At 34.3% G+C, this 24,960-nt stretch overlaps 8 protein-coding genes across 13 annotated transcripts; 5 read left to right on the top strand and 3 right to left on the bottom strand.

Moving 5' to 3' along the window:
* Positions 1–4,033: 4,033 nt before the first annotated feature.
* Positions 4,034–6,466, bottom strand: LOC106453234 (dof zinc finger protein DOF2.5). Its single transcript, XM_048778836.1, has 2 exons — positions 6,227–6,466; positions 4,034–5,491 (listed from the first exon to the last, which is right to left on the bottom strand). Exons 1-2 carry the CDS (start codon positions 6,248–6,250, stop codon positions 4,391–4,393), a joined length of 1,125 nt encoding a protein of 374 aa, XP_048634793.1. The 5' UTR covers positions 6,251–6,466; the 3' UTR covers positions 4,034–4,390.
* Positions 6,467–8,613: 2,147 nt separating this feature from the next.
* Positions 8,614–10,168, top strand: LOC106453233 (pyridoxine/pyridoxamine 5'-phosphate oxidase 2). Its single transcript, XM_013895497.3, has 7 exons — positions 8,614–8,793; positions 8,871–8,920; positions 8,986–9,043; positions 9,130–9,162; positions 9,449–9,544; positions 9,633–9,800; positions 9,889–10,168. Exons 1-7 carry the CDS (start codon positions 8,704–8,706, stop codon positions 9,988–9,990), a joined length of 597 nt encoding a protein of 198 aa, XP_013750951.2. The 5' UTR covers positions 8,614–8,703; the 3' UTR covers positions 9,991–10,168.
* On the bottom strand, positions 9,933–12,514 carry LOC106453232 (laccase-6). The gene is made up of 6 exons (XM_013895495.3): positions 12,281–12,514; positions 12,039–12,190; positions 11,722–11,966; positions 11,532–11,660; positions 10,528–11,469; positions 9,933–10,457 (listed from the first exon to the last, which is right to left on the bottom strand). The coding sequence occupies exons 1-6, from the start codon at positions 12,389–12,391 to the stop codon at positions 10,327–10,329; spliced, it is 1,710 nt and encodes a 569-aa protein (XP_013750949.2). The 5' UTR covers positions 12,392–12,514; the 3' UTR covers positions 9,933–10,326.
* Positions 12,515–14,640: 2,126 nt separating this feature from the next.
* LOC106453229 lies at positions 14,641–16,505 on the top strand. Of its 5 annotated transcripts, none has more exons than XM_013895490.3 (3): positions 14,641–14,834; positions 15,302–15,457; positions 15,539–16,505. In XM_013895490.3, the coding sequence occupies exons 2-3, from the start codon at positions 15,323–15,325 to the stop codon at positions 16,343–16,345; spliced, it is 942 nt and encodes a 313-aa protein (XP_013750944.2). In that variant the 5' UTR covers positions 14,641–14,834; positions 15,302–15,322; the 3' UTR covers positions 16,346–16,505. The 5 variants fall into 5 exon arrangements, with proteins under 5 accessions (XP_013750944.2, XP_013750942.2, XP_013750946.2 ...); XM_048778838.1 differs by lacking the exon at positions 14,641–14,834 and adding an exon at positions 14,852–14,918; XM_013895488.3 differs by having other exon boundaries at positions 15,302–16,505.
* Positions 16,506–16,631: 126 nt separating this feature from the next.
* On the top strand, positions 16,632–17,749 carry BNAA04G27200D. The gene is made up of 3 exons (XM_013895494.3): positions 16,632–16,884; positions 17,126–17,208; positions 17,603–17,749. The coding sequence occupies exons 1-3, from the start codon at positions 16,806–16,808 to the stop codon at positions 17,636–17,638; spliced, it is 198 nt and encodes a 65-aa protein (XP_013750948.1). The 5' UTR covers positions 16,632–16,805; the 3' UTR covers positions 17,639–17,749.
* An 85-nt stretch (positions 17,750–17,834) lies between these two features.
* Positions 17,835–18,661, bottom strand: BNAA04G27210D. Its single transcript, XM_013895493.3, has 2 exons — positions 18,163–18,661; positions 17,835–18,080 (listed from the first exon to the last, which is right to left on the bottom strand). The coding sequence occupies exons 1-2, from the start codon at positions 18,577–18,579 to the stop codon at positions 18,009–18,011; spliced, it is 489 nt and encodes a 162-aa protein (XP_013750947.1). The 5' UTR covers positions 18,580–18,661; the 3' UTR covers positions 17,835–18,008.
* Positions 18,662–19,211: 550 nt separating this feature from the next.
* On the top strand, positions 19,212–24,731 carry LOC125608394. 2 transcript variants are annotated; one of them, XR_007339321.1, is made up of 8 exons: positions 19,212–22,531; positions 22,620–22,716; positions 22,831–22,955; positions 23,058–23,142; positions 23,256–23,875; positions 23,962–24,141; positions 24,212–24,265; positions 24,354–24,731. XR_007339321.1 is itself a non-coding variant. In XM_048778835.1 (5 exons), the coding sequence occupies exons 1-5, from the start codon at positions 22,270–22,272 to the stop codon at positions 23,446–23,448; spliced, it is 762 nt and encodes a 253-aa protein (XP_048634792.1). In that variant the 5' UTR covers positions 19,212–22,269; the 3' UTR covers positions 23,449–24,731. The 2 variants fall into 2 exon arrangements, 1 of the variants encoding a protein (XP_048634792.1); XM_048778835.1 differs by having other exon boundaries at positions 23,256–24,731.
* LOC125608246 lies at positions 23,462–24,530 on the top strand. Its single transcript, XM_048778250.1, has 5 exons — positions 23,462–23,664; positions 23,752–23,875; positions 23,962–24,141; positions 24,212–24,265; positions 24,354–24,530. The coding sequence occupies exons 1-5, from the start codon at positions 23,462–23,464 to the stop codon at positions 24,528–24,530; spliced, it is 738 nt and encodes a 245-aa protein (XP_048634207.1).
* Positions 24,732–24,960: the final 229 nt, after the last annotated feature.

The following is a 24,960-nucleotide window of genomic DNA, read 5'->3' as shown; positions in this document are numbered from 1 at the left end:
ATATCACAACATCATCTATTTTGAAACAACAAAAATCTTCTAAAACATCATCTAATATGAAACAGAAGGAGTAGTAATTAAGAGAGACCGAAACTTCATACATTAAATTATACTAGAATACTAGGTGGTAACCCGCACCTTGTGCGGGATGAGAATATAAAAAAATTTGTATTTATATTTTACTTCATTATTTCAACTTTCTATGTTGGTTACATTCTTATATTAGGTTTGTATTATTTGAGTTATATAACATATTATTGGGTCTTATCTAAAATAAAAATAGTGGTATTTTATATAGACATTTAAAATTTAAAAGAAACTATGGGCTAATTAAATAATAACATTATTTGAAATATTAACTGTCCAAATTTAAGCTTTATAGTTCGGTGATGGGGTAGAGTATATTATTACTTTATGCACATAATCAGATCTTACCAAATTACACTTTTTTAAATACGTAAAGTTCGAAACTAACGTGCACACGAAATTTAACATTTAAATTAAATAGATCACCATATTTCATATATTCATATTTTAAAAATAAAAATACTATTGATGTTTTAAAGATTACCTTGAAATTCGTGAGATTTCTATCATAACGAAAGACATAATAAAAACTCATTAAAAAGCAATCTTTTTTTGTCAACCAAAAACAATCTTTATTTATACCTTTCTTTTTGCATATATTTTGATTTCTTTTTGTCCATTAAAAAAATTACAGCTTAAGTTTATATGTTAATGGAATAGATACATAGGAGGTTAAAACACTCATTGCTACGAACTTGGTTAAGGATTCAAAGTTATATAACACAAACAATTGCTAAAAATATCAGTAATATTCGAAAAGATTCAATTAGACTAATGTAACAATGAACACTAATGAAGATCAGTTATATTTTCAATACATGAATCATAGTGAGCAAAGTCATACATCAAGAACAATAGTCACAAATATAACGAATGTATACTCTTTTTCAAATAACTTAGAAATATATCTAAAATGTTTTAGTGTTATTTCACAAGTGTCTTTAACAGAGTTTGTGTAAAATCTACACAACAAAGCTTGAAATGCTTATGATATGATTCAGTTAGAACAGAGTAGACAATGGACCTTGTTGTGTAGTTCTTTAGCATAAATTTTGATGGTACATTGTGCATTATACCACATACCATCAAGGTTAATAATTTTTAGTGATTTTGTTTAGTATTATAGATATATGAATGGACATAAGAAAATTATATTGACTAAGAAATCCATAATTGCATATACCCCTAAAATCACGCCCAAAAATCCATAATTAATCGCATATTTATTCAAAATTTGGACCATAGGGATTTAACATCTTATGTTACTATCACATATGTCATGATTGATCAATCAGTGCGAATAGTATCCTCTAAAATTGGAAAGAATACAATAGACTTCCCATAATTGAAATACCACAAACACGGAAGTCAATCATTTCGAGAATATTTGATTGACTCAAATTTCATGACAACTTTCATTAATCTTTTGAATTGGAGCATTCAATATTTGACACCGAGATTTACTCCATTAAGGAAATATAGCTTAATCAAGATCCAATGACAGTGTTTTTTTCCGATTCATTCAAATATATCATTGACTATATGTTTCATTTTCGAGTAATATCTTCGTATCGTATCTAAACGTGTATAATCAGAATAAAAATACGATTATATTGTTGATGTGATTGAGTTTACACAACTATTATGCTAACTTATTATTAATAATATATTACTAATAATAACTAACTAATATAGAACAACACAGACAAATCGCACAACATAGTATATCATCTTGTTTCTGGTTTATTCAGTATAGTATATTATATAATATAAATTAGAAAAATTATATAATATGATGGCCAATGACATAATATTATCTCGAGTTGATAGGGATGTTAAAAAGTATCGATATAACTTAAAAGGGCGCATATAAATTATATTATTCATAGAGTTCACATTTTATACAATAGTGTCGTGACATGGATGTATAGAAAGTTTCAATATTCTAAATTTAGTGAACACGTTCATGAAATGAGACTATATGTTTTTGGCAAGATGATTAGAATAAATGCTTAGAATCAAGATGCATAAAATGAAACATATATTATATGTTTTTTTTTTGATGAAATTTTGAATTTATTGATCATCATTGGGAAAAATTTACAAAGAATAATTTCCTAAAAGAATGAGGAACTATATAACTAAAAAACTAAACTGAGTGAAACTCCTTTCCTACCCAAAGACCTCAAACCACCTTCTCATGAGCCCTTCAAGTCTATATTATATGTTTTTGGCAATGGCATGACATGTAATTAGTCTAGGTCAAAGAGGATTATTTAAAAAAGGTTGTGAGGTGAAATGTAGTGTTGACACCTAAGAAATGGCAAAGTTGTGAATCACACATGGAATAAAGGTTTATTTATAAAAGTGCTCCTCAAATAATAAGAAGGGGATAACTAAAATCAACTCATGCACCTAAACTCCATTAATGTTTGATTTATCCAATGCAACTTTAATCCGTAGTTTTTGTGTTCTTCTGGTGACTGATACTAACCATATGTTGATGCTTCATTTTGGGTCACCAACCATTTATAAACCATGCCTACGCCCCAAATAATAAGTAGTAATGAATTTTCTTTAATATATACTACTAAATTTTGATCCTAAATTTATTTCCTCTTAAAATTTTGGTCGATATTTGTTTAATTATAAAATTATGTATTTTTATATAAGATAATCTAATTATTTACAATTGTGTTTAGTTTTTTATGTTTTTAAAATTTTCTTATATGGTAAACATGATATAAAAAGATGTATTTATACTCAATTTCATATGGTCAAATTTCAATTCAACATAAACATATTAGTATTTATGATATAATAATTAAAAGATCTGTATATAAAGCAGTAAACCGAGATAAAACAGAGTTCTAGGAAATATGCATGGTTTGATATTAAATATTTTCTAGTTAATTGACTTGGAACATTAAACCATAAAAAGCATTAAAAATATGTATATATTTCGTTAAAGGAATATGTTCATAGCGGTTATATTGAATTAAAGATATCGCAGTATTAAAACCTTAATTTTAATTGGTTGAATTTAAAAGTGATAAAATTAATTAAATTTTTTAATAAAAAATGGCATGTCATTGTAAATAACTCTAAAATTAAACAAGACAAAATACTATTAGAGATTCTACTACTCTACTACTATGAAATGGAGGAGACATATTTAAATTCTTTTGGAACAATCGTACCTTGTCAAGTAATCAGAATTATTTTTTTGGGACTGTCAAGTTCTTTTTTGCGTGTGTCGTGTCCAACCACCGGCTCTAATCTCCCAAGAAGATTACCACTATTTTAATTTGGAGACTTGTTCTTATTTTATCTACTTTCCGATTTTTAGACTAAATAAAACATCTTTCTATTCGAATATTTTAATTCGCATAGTTGACTCAATCCAATGAGTTATAATATTTATTCGTATAAAGCGGGCATGCGCGAATAAGTCCAAGATCTCTTATATAGCAGGAGAATATCGCGTTTGGTTTATTTTTAAAGTATGCGAGAATTTCCCGAATAAGTCTTGTGTCTATATGCTAGTTATTGGTTATTCAAAGCCGGTACATCTAAAAGAAGTTCAATATATAACTACCGTCACAAAAAAAAAACATTAATATAACGAAGCCTAAGAAAAATCGTGTTTAATTAGTTGGGTGGGAACTCTATGAGTGGCCCCTCGTTATTCAAGTCATTAACACAAATATCATTATTATTCTCCTTAGATATATACAGTGAGTTTACATGACTTTTCCATTTTAAATAAGTTATTCATGGAATCGAATATCATTATGCAGTACATGCGATGTCACGTACGGGCATGAGAAAAAGCTGAATTCATTTTGAGAAACCAAAGCAGCCAAGATCCATCATTTACCTTATAACTCTTTCAAATTGCTAGTTATTTATGGTTTGAAAATACTATATTACAGAAACTTATGAATTGAGAAGATATCATGAATATTCTTTTATGATAACAAATATATACAGATAGAAGAAACGATGAATACATATATCATGTCAAGAGATTCGCATTCACATACTCTTCTACCTATATATAACTCCATTATACATGTACCGTCATAAATCCACACCCAAAGTGAAAAACCAACCCGAATTACCGTCAAACCCAGTTACAAAACATTTAATAAATATTGATTAAAAAGAGAATAAAAGACTATGTTGTGATAGTTAAGTTCTGACAACTTTAACTAAAGTACCCCCATGTGACTATGTAAGGCAAACTATCATGAAAGAGAATTAGAAAACTAATTTCATAATCTCTTTTGATCATTTTGCTTCACCATGACGATCCCCCACCTGTAGTACTGAACATCCCACTCCAGTATCCATTATTAGGGCTTGAATTATTATTATTATTATTACCATGACTCTTCTGTTGTTGATTATCATCATGATCAACTTCTTGTGTTATGCTTGATGAAAGCTCCTTCATTTGATCCCCAAAGGGAAACAAAACCCTACCTTGATGATGATCACTATGAGCATCACCAGAACTATTGTTGTTGTTGTTGTTGTTGTTGTTGTTGTTATGTTCAAGCCCTTGATGATCAGTAGAGAAAGAGAGATTACTTGTTTTGTAATCCACCATCGTTGGAAACCCTGAAGAAGTGTACATCACATTGTTTGAAGAATCCATCATTGGACCAGAAGGCATAAAAGAGTTAATCCCTGATCTCGATGAAACATTAACTCCTGTTCTTAGAAGCTCAAGCGCTGAAACAGGAGACGACGAAGAACCATAGAGAGAAGATGAAGATGATGGCTGTTGATGAGTCATATTGCCATTTCCTTCCATCTTATGCATCTGAAGAAACTTAGACATGTGAACATGTTGGTCTTGCATGACCGGGAAAGACAACATGTTGAGATCTTGTGATGCCCCTTTTGATTTATTAGGGATTTGGTTTGAGAAGATAATTGGTGGGTTTAGATCTGGAAGTGTTGTAGTCAAACCAAGTGAAGATGGTGTTGTCTGAAGGATGTTTGATGATGATGATCTCTTGTTCTTTCTTGAACTTCCACCGACAGGAACATTCCTAAGAGATCCACCTTCGGTCCAGTACCTCCGACAACCTTTGCAGAAGTATCTTGGTTGCGTGAGACTATAGTTGTTGTAGTAACAAAACTTTGTGTTGGTTGAGTTACATCTTGGACAATTTATTTTCTCTTGTGGTCTTGATTTCCTCTCCACCACAACCGACGTATTGTTGCTGTTGCTTACGCCGGTGGAGACGATGGCTCCTGCGGCTGAGACGCCGCCGCTGGATGTGAGAACGGTGTTTGGCCTTGCACTGGACGTGGTGTTTGATTGATGAGTGTTGTTATTAGGAATCATAATTTGCTCCATTGGTTTTACGTTCATCATTTCTTGGAAGCCCTAGAACATTAAAATTGAAAGAGCTAATTAGAGAAACCCAAAAAAGGAGCGAAGATAGAGTTTAATTTTGAAAACCTATATCAATATATACCACAAGGTTTCATAAATTATATAATAAGCTGATTAAGAGATAAACATATGGTTAATTTGCATCATGCTTCTTAATTTTAAGCACTGGTCAAACAGAAAAATGAAACATGTCCTCTAGATTTTCCTTGTTTGGTATCCTAAGAGCTATATAGAATTTGGTGTATAATGAAAAAGATGAACACCAAGAACAAAAGGGTGAATAACAAATTCTGAGTTTTAATTAATATTCTATCCATTCTTTTTCAATATATACTTAATGATTAGTCACATTAAAAGGCCGAGAAAATGTGTTGTGAGCTATAATATATCCCTAATCTTTTATCAACCTCGAAAACCTTAAAATGATAAAATTCATATGCAAAGTTTCATCGACATATTTTAGCAAAAAAAAAAAAAAATTCATTGACATATGTGAAACTCTTAAGAAATCTCTATATCATCTTTAACCACAAACACATATCATCACACCATGATAATTCATCGATATATGCACACACATGAATATGCATATATATATATATATATATATATATAATAAGTATGAAATCTTTCATAGAAGAGAGAAAGAGAACAGAGGAAAAGTAGCATTTAAGAAGAATATAGAAGAAACAGAAAAGAAGAGGCAAAGGAAGATCTTATAAGTACCTGTGTCCACTTCGTAGCGTCCATGACGACAAAGAGAAAGCAAGAGAAAGAGAGATAGAAAGATGTGTGGGTTTTGAGTAAAGGCCAAAGAGAAGAATGTTTCTGAGACTTTTTTTTTTTTGCCTTTTGCTTTGTTTGTGAGTGATGGCTCTTATATGCGTTGCCTTTCACTTTATGGATGATGAAAAATGAGCCAGCGAGCGAAGAAGACGGAGAAGAGTAGCACCCAATTTTTAACTTATTACTAAGAGAATAAATCTTCCTTTTTCTTCAACTACAGAATATCTAAGTAAACCCTTTTTCTCCTATACATTTTAAATAGAAGAACCCATAATAAATATATACATATTTTAGTGAATTTGGTTCTATTGGAATATATTTTCAATATGATTTATTGAATGTTAAAAATATTGAAAATATATTATATATCTAATAACTTAAATGTAGAATTTTTAAATAACATTTTATTCGTGCTGATAGTGACATTTTGGCATTTATTATCCATTTAGATGATCATAATTATGAGCTAAAATATATATCTAATGACTTGAATATAAAAAATTTGGATCAGCATGTTTTTTTCTTCTGAAAATGATAAATTGGCATTATGCCATTTAAGTGATTGTTATGAACTGAATTGTTTGATTTAGAGATTATATTATGATTTGTAATTTCATAGTATCATCCGCCCAATTCGGGAGAAACCTATGGACAAAACTTTTCATAAATTTTCGGTTTTAAAAAGAATAAAAGAAAGAAGGGAAGAAAAAGAGAAAGTTGGGTTTGTTGATTTTGACTAGTGATGATGTCTCGTGACCGGTCTCTCTTGGTAGCTCTTTCTGGTCCCTCTTAAATAAAATATACTTTTCAAAGAGAAAAATCGTGTGTAAGGAATTATGTCCTCTGTTAAATTAATATATTTTAAAATAAATATAAAACTCCTATGTGCATTGTATTATAGAATGCATAGTGTTAGTGGAAGTATGAGTTGTATGCTATTCTTGGCCTCCCATTTTGTGATTGCATACTATATGTTATGATCCATCAAATCGCATTTGCTATATTTTTAAAATCCCAATACCATACCGATATGTGTACATACACCACATGTATTGCGTACATGTGATTAGTGGCTTTGACACCTAATTTTAGCTCGACTCTAAACTTTACTATTCAATGTTGATAGTATAATATATACTTGGTACCGATCTAGCTAGAGTTTATGAAACTGATGAGATCAGTGAAATATAAAAAAAATCCAAAAGCAAAAGAATGATTATACTGGGTTGTAACTTGTAACTAGTATTTTAAATTTAAATATTTTCATTACACAAAATTTTAAGATTATTTCTAGCTAGTTATCTAATAACGTTCTAAAGTTAATGGTAATTTTTTAATTTGCCTATATAATCTTGCAACTGAACATATGTACGTACTCTTTAAAATAAAATAAAATGGCATTCTACTATTCATTTGTATGATTATGACATCTCATAATGCATGTAACCAAACTAAACCAATAATATTTACTTATATTTACGTTTACTTAGCAATATATTTGGCTTTTCAGAAGTAGTAAAGAGTCACTTCATCATACATATCTAAAGTTGAATATGATTTTGACGAAAGTGATAAAGATCAAGATCTTATATGTTAAAAATCTTAAGTGAAATATGACATCTAGTATATACACGTAAAAATTCAGGAGAGCCTCAAGTTCTTAACCCCGTGTAAGCTTTTAGATGATGATACTAGACAGACTTTTTTTTTTGTGTAACTACTAGACAGACTTATAAAAGCAAATTAACCTAAGAATGAAGAAACCCTCTTTATCAATTCATAGATTCATTAGCTAGGCTGTCTTTTTACAATTATACAACGAATTGTTAATAATATCGATGGGAAAGTGGTTAATAAAATAAGCATGGTTAAAAAGTTTTTTTTTTTTAAATAAGTATGGTTTCGCATCTTAGAATTTTCAAGGAGAAATTTTTTGAAAAAGAGGACGAGGGAGAGAGAGTAGAAGAATTAGGAAGGAGAAGACCGACAGGAAGCGACAAAACGGAGGTGGAGACAGGGTCCCACAGAGTTCGTGGCGTGATTAAGATTTGGTCCCACTGTTCCAAATCTACTTTTTTTAACTGACGTTGACATCTGTCTTCTCTTGCCCAACACCCTCACCCACCCAATCCTTATCTCTCCATACTTCTTGTCGTTTTCACTGTTCCAGCTTCCTCTCGCGTGCCGCTTTCCTCTAACGAACTATCATCGGACCATCGAGCACAAAGGCCCAATATTAATTATACGAGGCCCATTAGTTACATATTGTAATCAAGTAACAGGCCCGATACATTAGTCCACTAACAGGCTGATACTAGTAAAGAATCAAACGACGGCGTTTTGCAGTGAAGTGTCTGTAAAAAAGAAATATCTCATCGACTAAAATGGAAAGGCCGAAACTGTGAGTGAGGAAGACGATGGGAACAGCTGCAGCGCCATGGAAGCAGCTTCTCTTCGGTGCGATCGAAGCCAATTCTCACCTAAAACACTCTTCCTACGCTCAGCTCGTAAGCCTTCCCTTCTCCATCTTGTTAGTATTGTTTACACAAGGAGCGATGTTCGTTTCATCTGTTGATATTTGTAGGCGACGATTGGTGTTAATGGCCGCCCTTCGAATCGCACCGTCGTCTTCAGGTGATACGACTGTGAGAGTCTCCGTGTTTTGATTGGTTGTTGAGTGATAACTTTTGTTTGGTTAGGGGATTTGAAGAGAAGGGTGAGAGGATTCAAATCAACACTGATCTTCGTAGTCGCAAGGTCTTATCAAGTTTCATGTTGCTGGCATTGTTTTGGTTGAGTCTGTCTCTGTTTCGTGTTGTGATTTTTTCTACATTTCGTTGCAGATTCAAGAGCTTAAGCAGTGTCCGTTCTCTGAGGTGACAAATCTCTTTAAGCTTGCTTTAGATTACATTATGGCCCTGTCTACCTATCACTGCGACTGGTCGCAGGTTCCGATTCAAGTTGCCTGAAATAGCGATTAAAACTTAAGAAAAATTTTATCGCGCGACTGATCGCAGGTCGTGCGACACCTAAACAAACATAATTTAGTCGCAGTCGCAGGTCGCGCGACATGTAAATAGTTGCAGGTCACGTGATACGTAAACGAACAAGGTTTATCTTAATCACACTTTGATTTGACACTGGTGGTTGTTTTTTGTTAAGATGTGTTGGTATTTTTCGGATACTTGGGAGCAGTTTCGGATCAATGGAAAGATTGAGGTCATTGATGCTTCGAATCCTGACCAGAACAAGCTTCAGGTTGGAGATATTTAACCTAGTTTAACAACTCAGAGAAGGAAGAAAGACTCTTTTTTTTTTCCTGATTGTTTTTTATTTCTTGATGTAGCTAAGAGAGAAGGCTTGGTTTGCTAATTCTCTAAAGTCAAGGATGACGTACACCTGTCCTGCGCCTGGTATGCCTTGCAACAGTGAGCAACCGAATCAAGAGGTTAAGTTAGATCCCTCAAGTGGTCCAGTTGCTGATTACTGTCTAATGCTCCTAGAGCCAGAAAAGGTTTCTTTTGCTTGTATAATTTCTCTATTGATGTCTCCTAGTAAGGAGCTCGCAGATTTGTTTCATTAGTGGTTTCTCTTGATGACAGGTTGATTACTTGAATCTGAAAAGTAATCAGAGGCTTTTGTTTTCGTCGATGATTAGTGGAACAGGAGAGAAGTGCTGGACTTCTGAAAAGGTTAACCCATGATTAAGTTATAATGGCTGTGAGAGGGTAATTAAAGTATTTCTTATTTGTGTGGTAGATTTGATTCACCAGTTTGTAGCAATTCGTAATATTTTCATTCATGGCTTTCAAACAGTCTACTGTGTATCACTTTCTGTGTTGGATTGAAATATGAATAAAATATCTGAATCTTTCTCTTCTATTACTATACCATTTTCTCTATCCCTTTGAACGAATGACATTTTTCATTTGCTCTATATTAGACAAATAAGAGTGTGCAAATGGAAGCTTCTAATTCTCTTTGTGTGGTTGTTGCCAAAAAGATTCTTCCCTTGTCATCATTTGTTAATTTCGATGAAGCTAGCACTTTGGTAGATCTGCAGGAGGATGAGGTAGACTCTCAGCCACCGTCTTGCCGTTTTTCACTATAAACATTGTGCTCATTCCCCATGTTTGATGGATATCAAAATGGCAATGCAATAACCAGAGCCCTGTTTCATTATCAGAAGAAGAAACTTATTAGCAAAATGTGATGCTAAGGAGTGTTGTGAATACGAATACCTGGATTGTCAGCAACAAAACGAATAGCAGCCCATCCTCCTACTGGGACTCCAATAGTGTTCAAGTAAGGAGGATCCTCCAGGTTAAACCGTGCCGTTCGATGATCATAGTTCCCTGTGCCATAGCCAATAACATAAAAGCTATGCCCGTGGAGATGAATCGGATGGTTCTCAGTTGTGAGAGTGCCAGTGTTCTGGAAGATGATCTGTATCCTGCTCCCATACTCGAAAACCATTGCTCTCGTCCCGTTTGCAGCCTGCGTGTCATTGGCTATGTCATTGGGTGCTCCATTGACAAAGTCATAGGATTTTTCAGGTACTGTTGGGAAGTCTAAAGTGAAGTATCCTTCCAGTTTCTTGTAATAAGCTTCCAGAATCGAGACCTTAGGTTCGTTGAAGCTGATGTTGTTCATTGAAGCTGCTAGTCTTCCTTGTCTGGGCCCTTGGCACTTGTTGTTTGGATTCTCAGAGTTACACTTGTTTACATTTACCCCAACTGTGATGAAGAGATGAGCATCGACATCTTCTGGAACATCAACTGTCTTTAAACTTCTGAGCCCATCCATGACAGTCTTAACAGCAATGTTATCATTGAAAACAGGTAACTTAGCTGGTGACGCTACACTGTTGGGGAATGCACCAAAGTATCGGAGACTAGCTATCGCTGATGTGTGTTGAAACTTGACGTTCTTTGCAGACTCGTACGGACCCATGGCGATGGAGTATCTCCCAATGGCTTGATCAGCTGCCAGGAGAACGTTCATGGTCTGTCCAGGCACAAGCATCACACGCTCCGTTGTGAAAGGTTTGGTGTACTCGCCGTCTACTTCCACTATGGTCAGCCTGTGATTAGCTATGGTGAAGAAGCTCTCCATGTTGATGCCAGCGTTTATCAGCCTCAGCAGGTATGTCTTCCTTGGCACTATCTCAAGTTCATAAACATCTGAATAATATAAAGATATTAAAACAAGGATCAATAATCATATTCAATTTCATATGTATTACCTTTAGAGGAGCAATTGTAGTTAGGTCCTGGTTGACCATTGATTGTGAATGCATCTGCTGGAGGAGGAGGTCCTCCACTCTCCAGTACATGTTTTTCAAGCTCCACCACGTTCTTAAGCCAATACTCTCCTAGATATGACAAACAACTCAGTAAAGGCAATTAGTGAAAGAGAATAGCTTTATAGATCACCTAGGAGAATTGTATGTTCTTTGAAGGGCTTCTTGAATGGGTAAGGAACATTAGCTTTAGGATATACAATAAGCGGACCGTATACAGTAGCTCTAAGCCAAGAAAAGTGTGCATGCCAAAAGAATGTGCCCTTTTGTTGCGCCACTGTGAAGTTGTATGTGAAACTCTGTCCGCTCTGAATTGGACATTGTGTGATGTAAGATGGACCATCGTACCAGCATGATAGTTTTTGCTTAATACCATGCCTGTATATAACAGAAACAAATCTTGTTAGTCTAATTTTTCTTATAAGCTTGTGTACATATGTAGATGCATACCAATGAATTGTGGCATTATAGGGGGTCATGTTGATAACATTAACGACAATGTTGTCATCTTCTTGAGCGGTTATTGCAGGGCCAGGGAACTTCCCGTTGATTGTCACAATCTCTTTTGTCTGGCACAGCCTGGTGAGTCTCATTGTTTGTACCTATTATAAAATTGGTACACAGTAGAACTCTGTTTAGTAGTACACATAAGATAAAACATTGATTATGGTTTGAATAGTGTTAATACTTACTTTAAAGTGATAGATCCTAGTTGCAGCGTGGCACGTTCCAATGTTCATTACTTGAAGAATGAACAAGCAAAAGCTAAGACGGAGCAAGGAGGAGACAGAGGAACTGGTCATCTTTTATTGACAAAAAAAAAGAGACAGGGAGATATGAGAGTGAAAGGTACTGATTAATGCACTTGGTTTATATAGTGTTCGAAGGCAAAAAAAAGGAAACATAATATATATACTTTGGAAAGAGATTCATGATTTTGTAGAGCTGGGAAGAGGGACACTAGTGATTATAAGGTGTTGGGAAGGCGTGGCTTGTTTACTTGAACCCAGCGTGAGACTGAAGGCAACACACGGGTTACTCAAAAAGGGATTGTAAAAAGAGAAGAAATACTCTTAATTAGTTTATACTCGTTAGTTTTGGATCAGTAGAAGCTTTTTACATTACCATGCAGGATTCTCTACCATACTTGTTGACATGCGAGGGATATGGAACTACGTAGCAGCTCGCTACTATTTTATTCGATCTGTCCTTGTTCATCAGTTCGGTGTAAACCGGTAATAATTTTGATTACTGTATGATTATACATACGAGTTTTTGGATTAGAGGTGCATGATTTAGCATCATTAGAGAGTGTTAATTAGTAGGGTCGTATATGGTTGTATGGACATTACACGATGATGTTGTTTAGAGCTTTTGAGAGTGTGTTAAAAAAAAGGAAAGAGTAAGAAGGGATCAAGTCCCTTGGTCGGTGTTTTGGATGGACTTAATTCTTTATTTGGTCGAGTCATCATCAAAGTTCGTGCACGCCTTAGCTTGTCACAAACTCAATCTTAGACTGAAAACATGATGATGATTAATATGAATTTTGACCAAATGATATTTTTACACATACTCGAAAGGTCAAAAACATTAATGCGTTACTTTTCATCAAGGTCATCTTTTATAATCTTTTGACTGATACACATTGTTGAGTTTTAACACATTCTTAGCAAATCATGCATATATACACAAGAAAAAAACGATGTGATCCACCCTTTCGTGTTATATTGTTTTATCAAGCAAACCGTGATAATATACATTTTTACTATAATCAAGATTCACATATCAACAGGTCTACCTCACAACACACATTAAGAACACGGGCTCAAGTAAGACATGGGCCAGGCCCATCGGAGACGGCAACCTTCTGGAACACAGAGAGAGTTCAATGATCCTGCTTGGTGTCATAAGTGTGTCCGAATTGATTTATAACTTGTGGTGGTGACGGCACTGTGAAGTTCGTTAGCCTTCAAGGTTTTTATTGAATACGCGATTTCTTCTCAAATGATTTTTTTGTAATGTAAAGTTTTTTTTGGTGTGTACATACATACATACATACATGCACATATAATTACGAAGCAGTGTCAGGGAGTCTTGAGTTGACCTTAATACAGTTTAATAAGATAATAAAATCTCTGACGGCTTTCGTAATCAACCTGCCCGCGATTGTATTACGTAGTAGATTATGTTATCTTGTTGTTTTTTATTGAACTGCGCCATAAATTTTGACGCAGACGAAATTATTTGAATCATTAAACCCATAATTATTTATTCCTAGTAATGTTAAGTTAAGAGGAGGGTCCATTTTATATAGAACTTAGTTCTATTGTTTTAATTATGACGAATATATTATGCTGACATAAAGGATCTTATTAGAAAATCGTAATTGTTTAACTTCTTCTGGATCACATAATAAACTTAAAATATCTAATGTAACTATCAATTGGACAGAGACAATTAATCATAATGACTTGAAGAAACTTTGCCTCACCTAACGTTCTATTACTAGGCGACGCCCACTAATTACATTCTATGTACCTGGTTATCAGATCTATTCTAAACTAAATTAACATATACAAAAAAGATCTAATTAAATTTTTTTCAAGAATTGTATAGGTAATTAGTAGCTGAGAATGACTTTTACTAATATCACAATGTAAGAAGTTATCAATGTTAATTACTAATTAGGAGATACACTAAGCGTAGACGCTTAATTTTTTACTTTCTGATTTTCAAATTTTGCTTATAAAAAGTATTTATAATCATACCAAACAATATAACTTTTATAAAAAAAAAATCGATCATCTAAACCAAATTTGAAATTTTTTTAAAAAAACAGTCTATAAAATCATTCTAACAACACACCATTAATTAGGACACATATATAATCTATTATCATACATATTATGTCGACAAAAAAGTATTATCGCCACTCGATCTTGTTGTTTAACGCCACGTGTACTAATATCTAATCTAACGGCTCTCGTCAGAAAGCCATGGGCAAATCTGTGGACCCAAACACACCGATACGAAACTATGGGTCCTGAAAACAGCGCCGTTTAGCGGAAGTTTGCGTGCTAAAAAACACAGAAAGAAAACGAAAACTGCAAAGATTCAAAAAGCTCTTAATCAGAAGCAAACAAAAGACACCTCTGACAATTGATAAACAATACTTTATCTTCGTCTTTGTTTGCTGTCTTCACGAGAGTGACTTTCTCATTTTGCTGTTACTCTTTCCTTCTTCTGGTTAGTACTTTTCCTTTGAATTTCTGCAAATTATTGTTGTTTCGGTTTGATGAATATTGTTCCGACAACTTAGCTCATCATCTGGTTTGATGTTTTCTTCTTCTTATGGGTTTAGTTAATTGTTTTGGAGATTTGATTCTAAATTGCAAAGAAGGATTGTTTGGTTGCTAAGTAAAAAAAAAAAATAGTTTGCTTAATAATATAGACAAGAATCTGCATATGTTTTGTTAGAAGATTAGGACAAACTTCCTTTAAAGCAAACCATCAGATTCTATTGTTCAAAGGTGTTTTCTGTAAAGCTTTTTGGTGATGGATCTGTGTCTTATATGTGCCCACCCATCTCATAAAGATTCCAACTTTGAAATAAATGATTCATTTTCTTCCATAATGGGAATCAAGTGGTTGCATTGATCTTGAACTGTTTGGTTTTTTATGTATAATCAATCTCTTTTGTCTTAAAATATCAGAGCTCTATGGTGTGAAATGAAATGATGGCAGGAGGAGAAGCAAGAGCAGTGTGGCAAAGAACAGTTAACCGTTACTTAGTCCAAGAAGACGCTAAAAGAGCTCCCAAGTTCACCTCTTCCCACTCTTCTTCTTCTTCATCATCAACAACCAAACAGGTTCAAGAAGATTCTGTCTCTTCTCCTCCTGTTGTTCATTCACATAACCAATCAGCTTTCATGCCTCTGGATTACCCTCAGTTGTTGGATCATCATCCCCATCACCTTCACGTGAAGACGCCATTGGAAGCTGAGGTTAATATCTCTGAGAAGAAACCTGAGCTGGGAGCAAAGGAGACTAGAGAGAGTTATGGTTCTTTTGGCAAAGATGAATCCTCTGAGATACCTTTCGATCCGAGCTCTCCATGGAATCCTCTCTCGAGCGAGAAAGCTGGACCCTGGTGGAGAACTACAGACAAAGATGAGTTAGCTTCCTTGGTTGCACAAAGGTCTCTAGACTTCTTCGTTGAGAATTGCGACTTACCAACACCGCAGAAGATGAAACGCTCTTCTTATTATGGTAGTCCACGTTCTTGTTTGGACTCTGTCTCTAACCAAACCATCCACGAGCATGGGCCGAGCAGCTTCAAGAAGAGAAACGAATCCTACTGCGAGTCTGACTTGAGCAAGTCAGAGCTGCTAGAAGCGCTGAGGCGTTCTCAGACAAGAGCTAGGGAAGCTGAAAACATGGCTAAAGAAGCGTGTGCAGAGAAAGAGCACTTGGTGAAGCTGTTGTTCAAGCAAGCCTCAGAGCTTTTCGGGTATAAGCAGTTGATGCAACTGCTTCAGCTTGAAGTACTTTACCTCCAAATCAAGAACAAGAAGGAGCCACCACCAGTGGATTACATCCCTTGGAGTAGCTCCAAAGGAAGAAAAGAGGGGAGGAAGAGAAGAAACAAGATGAGTAAACCGAGTGGTCTGTTTGGTTTAGCATGGGGGATGAGTCTAGTTGGTGCTGGTTTGCTCCTGGGATGGACTGTTGGATGGATGCAGATTCTATCTTTTTAAGAAGAAGAAGAGAAACCTACAATTTTCAATCTTTTTTTCTTTTTCTGAGTGAGCATCTTTGATGATCTTGAAATGAGTTTTAAGATTGCTTGGAATGCTGCAGCTTTTGGACTTGGTAAAAAAAAATATAAATGTAAATTTGTTGGAAGAGTTTTGTTAATATTGTGTGTTTCTAGTTTGAACTTTTATGGACTAAAAATCATTTTTACTGCTGGGTTAAAAAAAGGCCCAGAAAAGGAAAGGTACATGTAAAACTTCATTCCATTTAAAGTAACACTATTACAAGGCAAAGATGAATGAATATTGGGAAGATTCGGACCCGAAGACCCGACCCGACCTTGAGAGGATCCTTTTTAAAATCAACAGTGAGAAAATGGATAGTCCGGAATCAAAGACTTATCTAACCAAATCTCGAATCATATCATAGAGAGAGAGAGAATTGACGACGAGCTTGGAAGAGATGGCGGTGATGGGGAAACTGAGGATGTTCGTGGCGCAGGAGCCTGTTGTCGCCGCCTCTTGCTTGATCGGCGGTGTTGGTAAATTCAATCTCTTTTTTTTTTATTCATTTTGTTCACAAAGTTAAAATTTTTATCTAATCCCAGTTCAGTTAATCATTTGGAACGATAGATGCTGTTTCTTCCTGTTTTTTTGCTATTATCTCCAAATGTATATTAGTATCAGAAAGTCCATGTCTTTACTTGAATACTACTCTGACAAGTTGTGTAAGGAGAAGGTTTATTACATTCTCTGATGTTCCTCTTCTATCTTGTTTGTAAGGACTCTTTCTGCCTGCTGTTGTGAGGCCTATTCTTGATTCACTCGAGGCTTCCAAACAAGTTAAAGCCCCTCCACTTACCCATGTATGTATCACAACACTAATTTATTTTATTTTCCTTTATCAGCTTTTTTTAGATTATGGTTTATTTATTTGATGATTTCATTTCATCCGGGATTTTAACCAGCTTCTTATAATACTTTCTGTTTCCAATTTTTTGTTGTTTTGAATTTGTATGTTTGGATCATTCCAAGTTCTGTATGATTTTGCTTGGTTCATGTATGATTCCTCTGTAAATTAATATGCTTTCCCTCATGGACGGACCATCACGTTTTATTGCTTTCTAATTGCAAGGAATGGGCACATGATGGACTTGTTAGTTAGTTAGTTAACCCATTGTTTAGTACTTGATTATGCCTAGCCAAAACTAAATCCTCCAAGTGTTTTTACTTAGATCCAATTTGTTTTTTTTTTGGCAGGTTATTGCTGGTGTCACAGGGCAGAAACAGAGCTAATCCCATGCAATGATTTTTTTTCCCTGTTTTCTTACATTCAGATTCCCTTTTTTTTGTCTTCTAACTCTTTTACATTCACAAATGAAATAAGCCAGACCTCTCTTTTTTTTTTTTTTTTTACATAAAGGCATGTGTGTTAAGTACACTCTGTTCATCATTTTTATCAAATGTATCCACTTCTTAATGACAAATCCAATAGCATTAAACTTTTGTTGCCACATACAAATCACAGAGATAATATTTTTACATTATGATGAAATTGCTAGTCTTACATACACTCTTAGTAATAGCTCTTTTACATCAACTTGATCCTCAATAGGTAGATCAAAAGATGAACATTGTTTGTCTTGTAATGCAGTTGAACATATGCTCAAAGACTTTTGCTTCTCATACTCTTGTTCTTCCATGGCATTGCTTGCTTCAACCCTTTGCATAAACTTGCCTGCATTTCCCCCAATCAAACCCAATATGTAAGAGAAGAGACTTGTGAAGACAACGTCACAAATAAAGAAAGATTGCTTTACCCAAAAGCCATCACCATGGAAGCTCCCTGATCTGCTAAACTTCATGATCTTCATGTTGTTGATCTCACCTGCTCTCTCCTTCTCCGACGGAAAGACATGACTACCCCTGACAACAACCTCCCCTCTCCCTTTCCTCTTCATGAACCCAAAGAGCCCATGTTTCCTCTCAGGCAAGGGCATTTGAGTAAACTCTCCGGGAAGGAGCAAGCGCGGTGGCAATTCAAGACATTTTGGGTAAGAAAAAGGAAGAAGAGGGTTCTTTGGCTTGCCTGGTTGATCTTCCCAGCAAAACGGAACAGAGGCAAGAGTGTGAATCGGAGAGGCAAAGACACATGGAGTAGCAGGTGACGATGTGTACAGCAATGATCTTGACTTTGCGGCTAACACAAGCGCCAGTTTCGCCTTCTCTTCTCCCATGTTTTTTTTTGGTTTACTCTGCTTCTTTCTTCGGCTTTAAGCTGCTCGTCTCTTTTTAGGTAGTGGAGAGTGAAGAAATAAAAGACAGTGCATTAAATATGTCTCTAATCATTTGTGATTATTAATGATCCAACTCTGGATTTTTATTTACTGTTGACTTGATAGACAACCAACCATTCATAAAAGTCAGTACTCTTTTGCTTAGTGGAAATTAACATACCACGTCACCAAAATATTATTTACCAAACTACCATTATACCATTCATAATGATATATAATGTTCATCTATTTTAATATTAGTGATTTTCTACTGCATTTTTATTGTTTCTAACAGCATCATTATTTTACTATACTGTGAAAATAAATTAATGAATTTAAATTAACTGGCCAAATCGTTTTATTTTCAGTTAATTATACCATTTACTCAAAACTATGTGTTATATACCATGTTTTGAAGTAATGAATTTAAATTAATTGGTCAAATCGTTCATGTCGTAACAACATTTAATCATCTTCTGTTCATGCAAGACTGATCACATACTGCTTGTGATAGGACTCTGTATTAAAGAAACTTTGTGATTTGAGCTAATTGTATACATTTAATTCAGGGATTATGGAGCTAACTTCATAATTATCTGCCGACAAATGACTTTACATGTGAAGATTAAAGAGAGCCCAAACTACCGACACCAAGCTTATGATATCCGTCAAGCTTAGTGTATGTCATTCAGCATGTCTAAAGATCCGAATGATGATTAACAACGATGAACGTGGTCTTAGGTGAGGTTTTTCTTTAATAATTAAAAAGTTAAGATTATCAATATTATACTATATTAATAATAATAATCAAAAACAATTAAAAGAGATGTGGCTCTTTCATTACGCGGAACCCAAGATTAAGGGAGCAGGTTATTTGCATTTGTCTTCATATATACAACAATTATTACCAAAACGTATTATAATACTAACAAATATTAATTTGCTAAATTAAATAATGGGCCATCCTAAAGCGAATCTGCCAGGTTCTTATCACTACAAGCCCATTTAATAGGCCAACATAAACTAGTTTTCCATATCGAATGGACTTAACACAACACAAGATAAAACAACAACAACCCCATGAATGAAAACTTCAAAACCAAACAATGAAATCTATGTTTTGCATGAATAATGCTCCTCTGACTCCAAATGATATGAGGGGTATATTTATATGCCAAGAGAGAACTGGGCTTATGTTTATTCCTTTAGGCCTTTAACTAATGGGCCGAGCCAAAAGAATTGTCGTTGACTTTTAAACCTCGCGAGCATTGATATTTGTTGGGTTAAGTTAGTAGCATTGGTACGTCTTTCATGTCGGGCAAGAATTTCTGTCGGTGAGACTTTTAGTTCCCGAGTATGTCGGTGCATTTAATACAAACCATAATAAGTCTAAGATGTCTTAATTGTTTTGAAATTAATAAATCAAATTGTCTTAAGAAAACAAAACCGCAAAATATAAAAAGAAGAAGAAAACGTGTTGTATTATGGCGTGTGAGCGTACGTGAAAACTCGTTTATCTAAATACGAATGAATCGGGGACATAAGTGACACTGGTCCTGGAAGATATCACGTTCTAACTTCTAAGTATTGTTGCAAAATATGAGTTTCTTAGTCAACTAAATACTTAATTAAATGACGTTGTATTTTTTGTTTTGTTTCTGGTACTTGATTTTAATTTTAGCTTTAATAGTGTTGATTAAAGCTAAAAAGTATCAACTATTGACACGAATCTTTTCCCTCTCGTATTATTTTTGCAGCAGAATAATAAGGAAAAAGTTGTTAATTAAACCAAAACCATGGGCGACGTAGAGTAAGCTTGGGTTAGCATTTGTCACACGTGGGACGTGCGAGATTAAAAACGGGGAACGTGGCGCATGATGTATTTGCCGTACTTTAAAATAAAGTTAAAATGTCGATCTCATGGGACCGTTGAAAGCACACGAAAAACGCGTGATGGATAAAGATTAGTTGCGTAAGCCAATCAATTCTTTTAGTTCATTAGTTCCTATAGTTTATGACTTTATTCATTAGTTCCTAACTGCATCACACTATCATCTGTTAAACAAACAACTTAACGATATTAATCGTTACTGCATTATTCAAAAATAACTTTCATTTCAAAAATAGACTAGCTTTGTATTTTTTTTTCAAAACTTATCGAAAAATAAAACGCGTTTAGCATGAAAAAAAAAGATTTTAATACTAAAATAAGTGAAGCATGACAAATCATATTGATATCCCCTTATTATTAAAAAGGAAGCAAAAAAACAGAGTAACCTCGAAATGGTAATATATTTACAGGCTTGCCATTATGGCGACGTGTCAGACAGATAGAGCTTCTCAGACCCCTTTGGAAAACAGCCACACTCACCCTAGCAATTTACTATTATTGCCATTGGACAGACATTTGATATATGCATCTCTCGACTATTAAGCTCATTTAGTCAATGCTGTGTATAATTCATATAACATTAGTTGATAATGTTCTTCTATATTAATTTGGAATAATCGCTGACCAAGTTGAACTCTATCACACATATCATCTACTATCACCGTTGTGCTTAATCAAACTATGTCCGTTTGATATCCTCTGTTTCATGCTCATCAGTTTCTATGATCATTTCCAAGGATTTAAAACACAAAAAGTTAAATACGTTTATTAAAATAGAATCATAAACAAATATATGACCAGTTCAATTTGCTGGAAATTTTTTGGAGTTTTATCGTATTCTAAATAGTCTTTGTAAAATTGGAGAAACCTTTTTTTTTAATATTCAAATGTTATTATGATCATAAATGCAAAGTTACAAAAAAATGTTTTAATTTTAACATGTTTTCCGTGGCCAGTCTTTATTTTTTGAGTAAAATAAAACTCCAAAAATGTTAAATCATAATTTTGTCAAATGTTCATGTATAATATTTACTTCATCTCATCAATTCAAAATCGTAAATGGGAAGATTATGATCTTTCAAATAGTATAAAACGAATAAGATTTAGGATACAAATGAGTGCTGTTTTTGTAATATGGTGATCTCAAACGTGAATTAAGGTATTTATTTTGGTCAATATCATATTGTATATGGAAATACTGGATTGCAATCACGCATAATTTTGAATTTATGTAATAAGTGCTGATTGCCGTGAATAATATTATTTTCAATAATAGAAAATCACAAACGGAATCCTTGATTTTCAAGTTTAATAATAACCTAAAATAGTCTTCTGTGGTATCTATTAATTTCCAAAAACAAAACATTACAATATATTTTAACTGACAAATTGCCAATTAGTTTGATCAAGAATATATTTTGGGTAATATCGCATTTATGCGGAAATAAATGAAACTATTATAAATATGGAAGATGGTATTGCTTCAACGATATCGTGTTCTCTCTATTTCTTAAGCTCTAATTTTCTGTGACTATCGATTCTAATGGCAGGTTTGGACTTTGTTAGCGATTTGAAGCCGTTCAAGTCGATGTGGAAAATTCGTGTTAAGGTGATTCGTCTTTGGAAGCAATATACTTGTGCTCTGGGAGAAACAATGGAAATGGTGTTAGCTGATTCAAAAGTAAGCACGCTGTTGACAACATATATATTTGATCATTTTGAAACTCTTCTTATGTTGCTAATTTATCTTGCAGGGCGATATGATCCATGCTACTGTGAAGAAAGAATTGGTCAGCCAGTTCGTGACCTTAATCAGTCAAGGTGAATCGAAGTTGATGGTGAATTTCATCGTCACAATGGCTGCTGGATCTTATCGCCCCACAAAGCACCCTTACCGAATTGTGTTCCTCCCGACGACTCGACTAAGAATGTGTGATGCTTTGCCTTCAAACTTGACTGGTTTAGACCCGGTCAAGTTTGAGTCTATTAAGGATGGTAGTCAGAACACGGACTACTTGGTTGGTGAGTCTTACATATCAGTGATTACGTTTGTATTTGCTAGATGACTTTTTGGTTTAAACTTTGATTTTGTATTTTTCCCTTATTGCAGATGTTATCGGACAGATTGTTGAGGTTTCCCATGTGGAAGTTGTTTCTGTGAATGGAAAAGATACCCAGAAGCTGTCACTGGAATTAAGGAACCAGGAGTAAGACATTATAATTTGTCCATTGTTTTGTTGTCTTGTGCATGAAAAGGGTTCAATTTATTTTCAAATTTTTGTTGTCTAGAAGCTTAAAGATCTGTTTAAATATTTTTGCAGTGATGATCGTCTGCCGATGGTGCTATGGGGTAAATTTGCGACAGATGTCAATGATGCTATCCAGCTAAGAGGTGAACATAAGATCATCGTAGTGTTGCGTTTCGGCAAAATAAAAGTCTGGAAAGGTAAATCAAAACCTTTGTACAATATCATATTTTATTTATATCATCTCTTCATTATTAAGTTAAGTAACTATAATTACTGGTGACTTTGGTTTCATTCTTTAGATGAACGTTCCATCTCGAATGCATACAATGTTTCCGATGTTGCTTTGAATCCTAATTTGGAGGAGGTTCAGACGTTTATTGAATTGTAAGTATAAATTTGCAAATCCAGATTCCCATCATGTTCGTCTAAAATCGAAAATCATAGAGTTTGTACTATCAATATGGAAAGAGGAGTGAAATGTTTATATAATGATGTAGGTTACCTAAGGATGATATGGCCTTGGCCATTGTTGACCCTAAGCCTCTTGCATTAACTAATGGTGTTTCTGACAAGGATGATTTCTTTATCCATACTCCACGGAAAAGCATTGCTGATGTGAAGGCTTCAAGACAGGTATGCATTTTTTTAGATATTGGATATCTTTACACTTTAGAAAACCACCGTTTATGAAATCATATCGTTTATGTATCAGGTGGAGAAGTGCGTTGTTATGTGCACTATTGCCGGGATTGATTCAGACATGGGGTGGTTCTATCTGAGCTGCAAGGTGTGTTCAAAGAAAGTGCTCACAGTGCCCAGCGAGTCTGAGGATGATGGACTCGATTTGTTCAAGCACAATTACTTTTGTGTGAAATGCAATCAGCACGACCCCCGACTTATTCCTAGGTTACTAATATGAAATTTTGAATATTATACTTGATTTATTTATTTGAATTACTTTAGTTTTAAGTAAGTTAAACTTTTATGTTCCAGGTATAAGTTGCATGTGGTTGTACTCGATCATACAAGTGACACTAAGTTCCTACTGTTTGATAACCTAGCACTTCAGCTCTTACATCAGCCTTGCATTGAGCTGACTGGACCCATAACCGATGAGGTTATTATATAATCTCTTAAAACAGTTATAGTAAAACCTAGATTTTTCTTATAAGTATATGAATTGTCTTTTCTTTTTTGGTGTAGGAGGTTCAAGAACCGTATCTTTTGCCGGCTGCTATCAACAATTTGGTTGGTAAAACCTTTCTCTTCAAGATACAGATCGAGCGGGAAAACTATCTGTACAAGCATGAAACTTACAAGGTGTTGAAGATTATCACTAACACTGATATGATTTCTCAGTTTGACCTGACTCAATCCCCAACGGTTAGTAATGTTCAATATCAATTCATTTTATAATTGATGATTTACTAAATAGAAAAGTCATGAATGACAGGGAAGTGAAACTTTCAAAGCTATTGATAACAGTATTGTTTCTGATGCACCAGAGGTAATTTATATCATCAGAATCAGTGAATATTTTTGAAAGTTAAAGTAATTGATATCTAATATATATGGTTGTAATTTCGTAATATTAGGGTTCGATGATGTTGCGTGGCTGTTCATCTCAGCAGTCTGACTCAACGAGTCTAACTCCAGCTAAAAGAATTGGGGCACCGGTTATCAATCTGGATGAAACATTTGACCAGACTTCTGTTACGCGCACTAATTGTCCAGTGAAGATCAAGAAGGAGAAGAAAGATAAAAGTGGCTAAAGCGGTTTATTTGAATTTTAAGAGAGTAGAGGTTTTGTTTTCTTCAAGAACTTGCATGTTTTTCAGATTTTTTTTGGGTTTTCTGTTTTGCTTCACTTTGTTTCATTTTTAGTAACTGGGATTTTTTTCCCAGCTTGCGTGTTGTCTACCTTTATTTAATGTATGTACCCTCTACTCTCATTTTAATTATGTTTCAACCTCTTTTTATGTTTTTCTACATATGCAACTAATATTCCTTCCGTGAGTAGTTTGATTTTGATCAAACTTAAAGTTTCAAATAACACAGCATAAACTCGGTTGCTTTGAGAGTTGAGAAAATTAAATTTTGTTACCTTGCAAACTTGGATTCGTGTATAATTTCTATATATTTTGTCAGAAGTCTAGATTCTCCTTATTTATTACTAACATAGTTTCTAATATAAATCAAGGA

This window comes from Brassica napus, chromosome A4 (assembly GCF_020379485.1).
Source record: "Brassica napus cultivar Da-Ae chromosome A4, Da-Ae, whole genome shotgun sequence".
Lineage (NCBI taxonomy): Eukaryota > Viridiplantae > Streptophyta > Magnoliopsida > Brassicales > Brassicaceae > Brassica > Brassica napus.
This window is presented reverse-complemented; position numbering and strand designations above follow the sequence as displayed.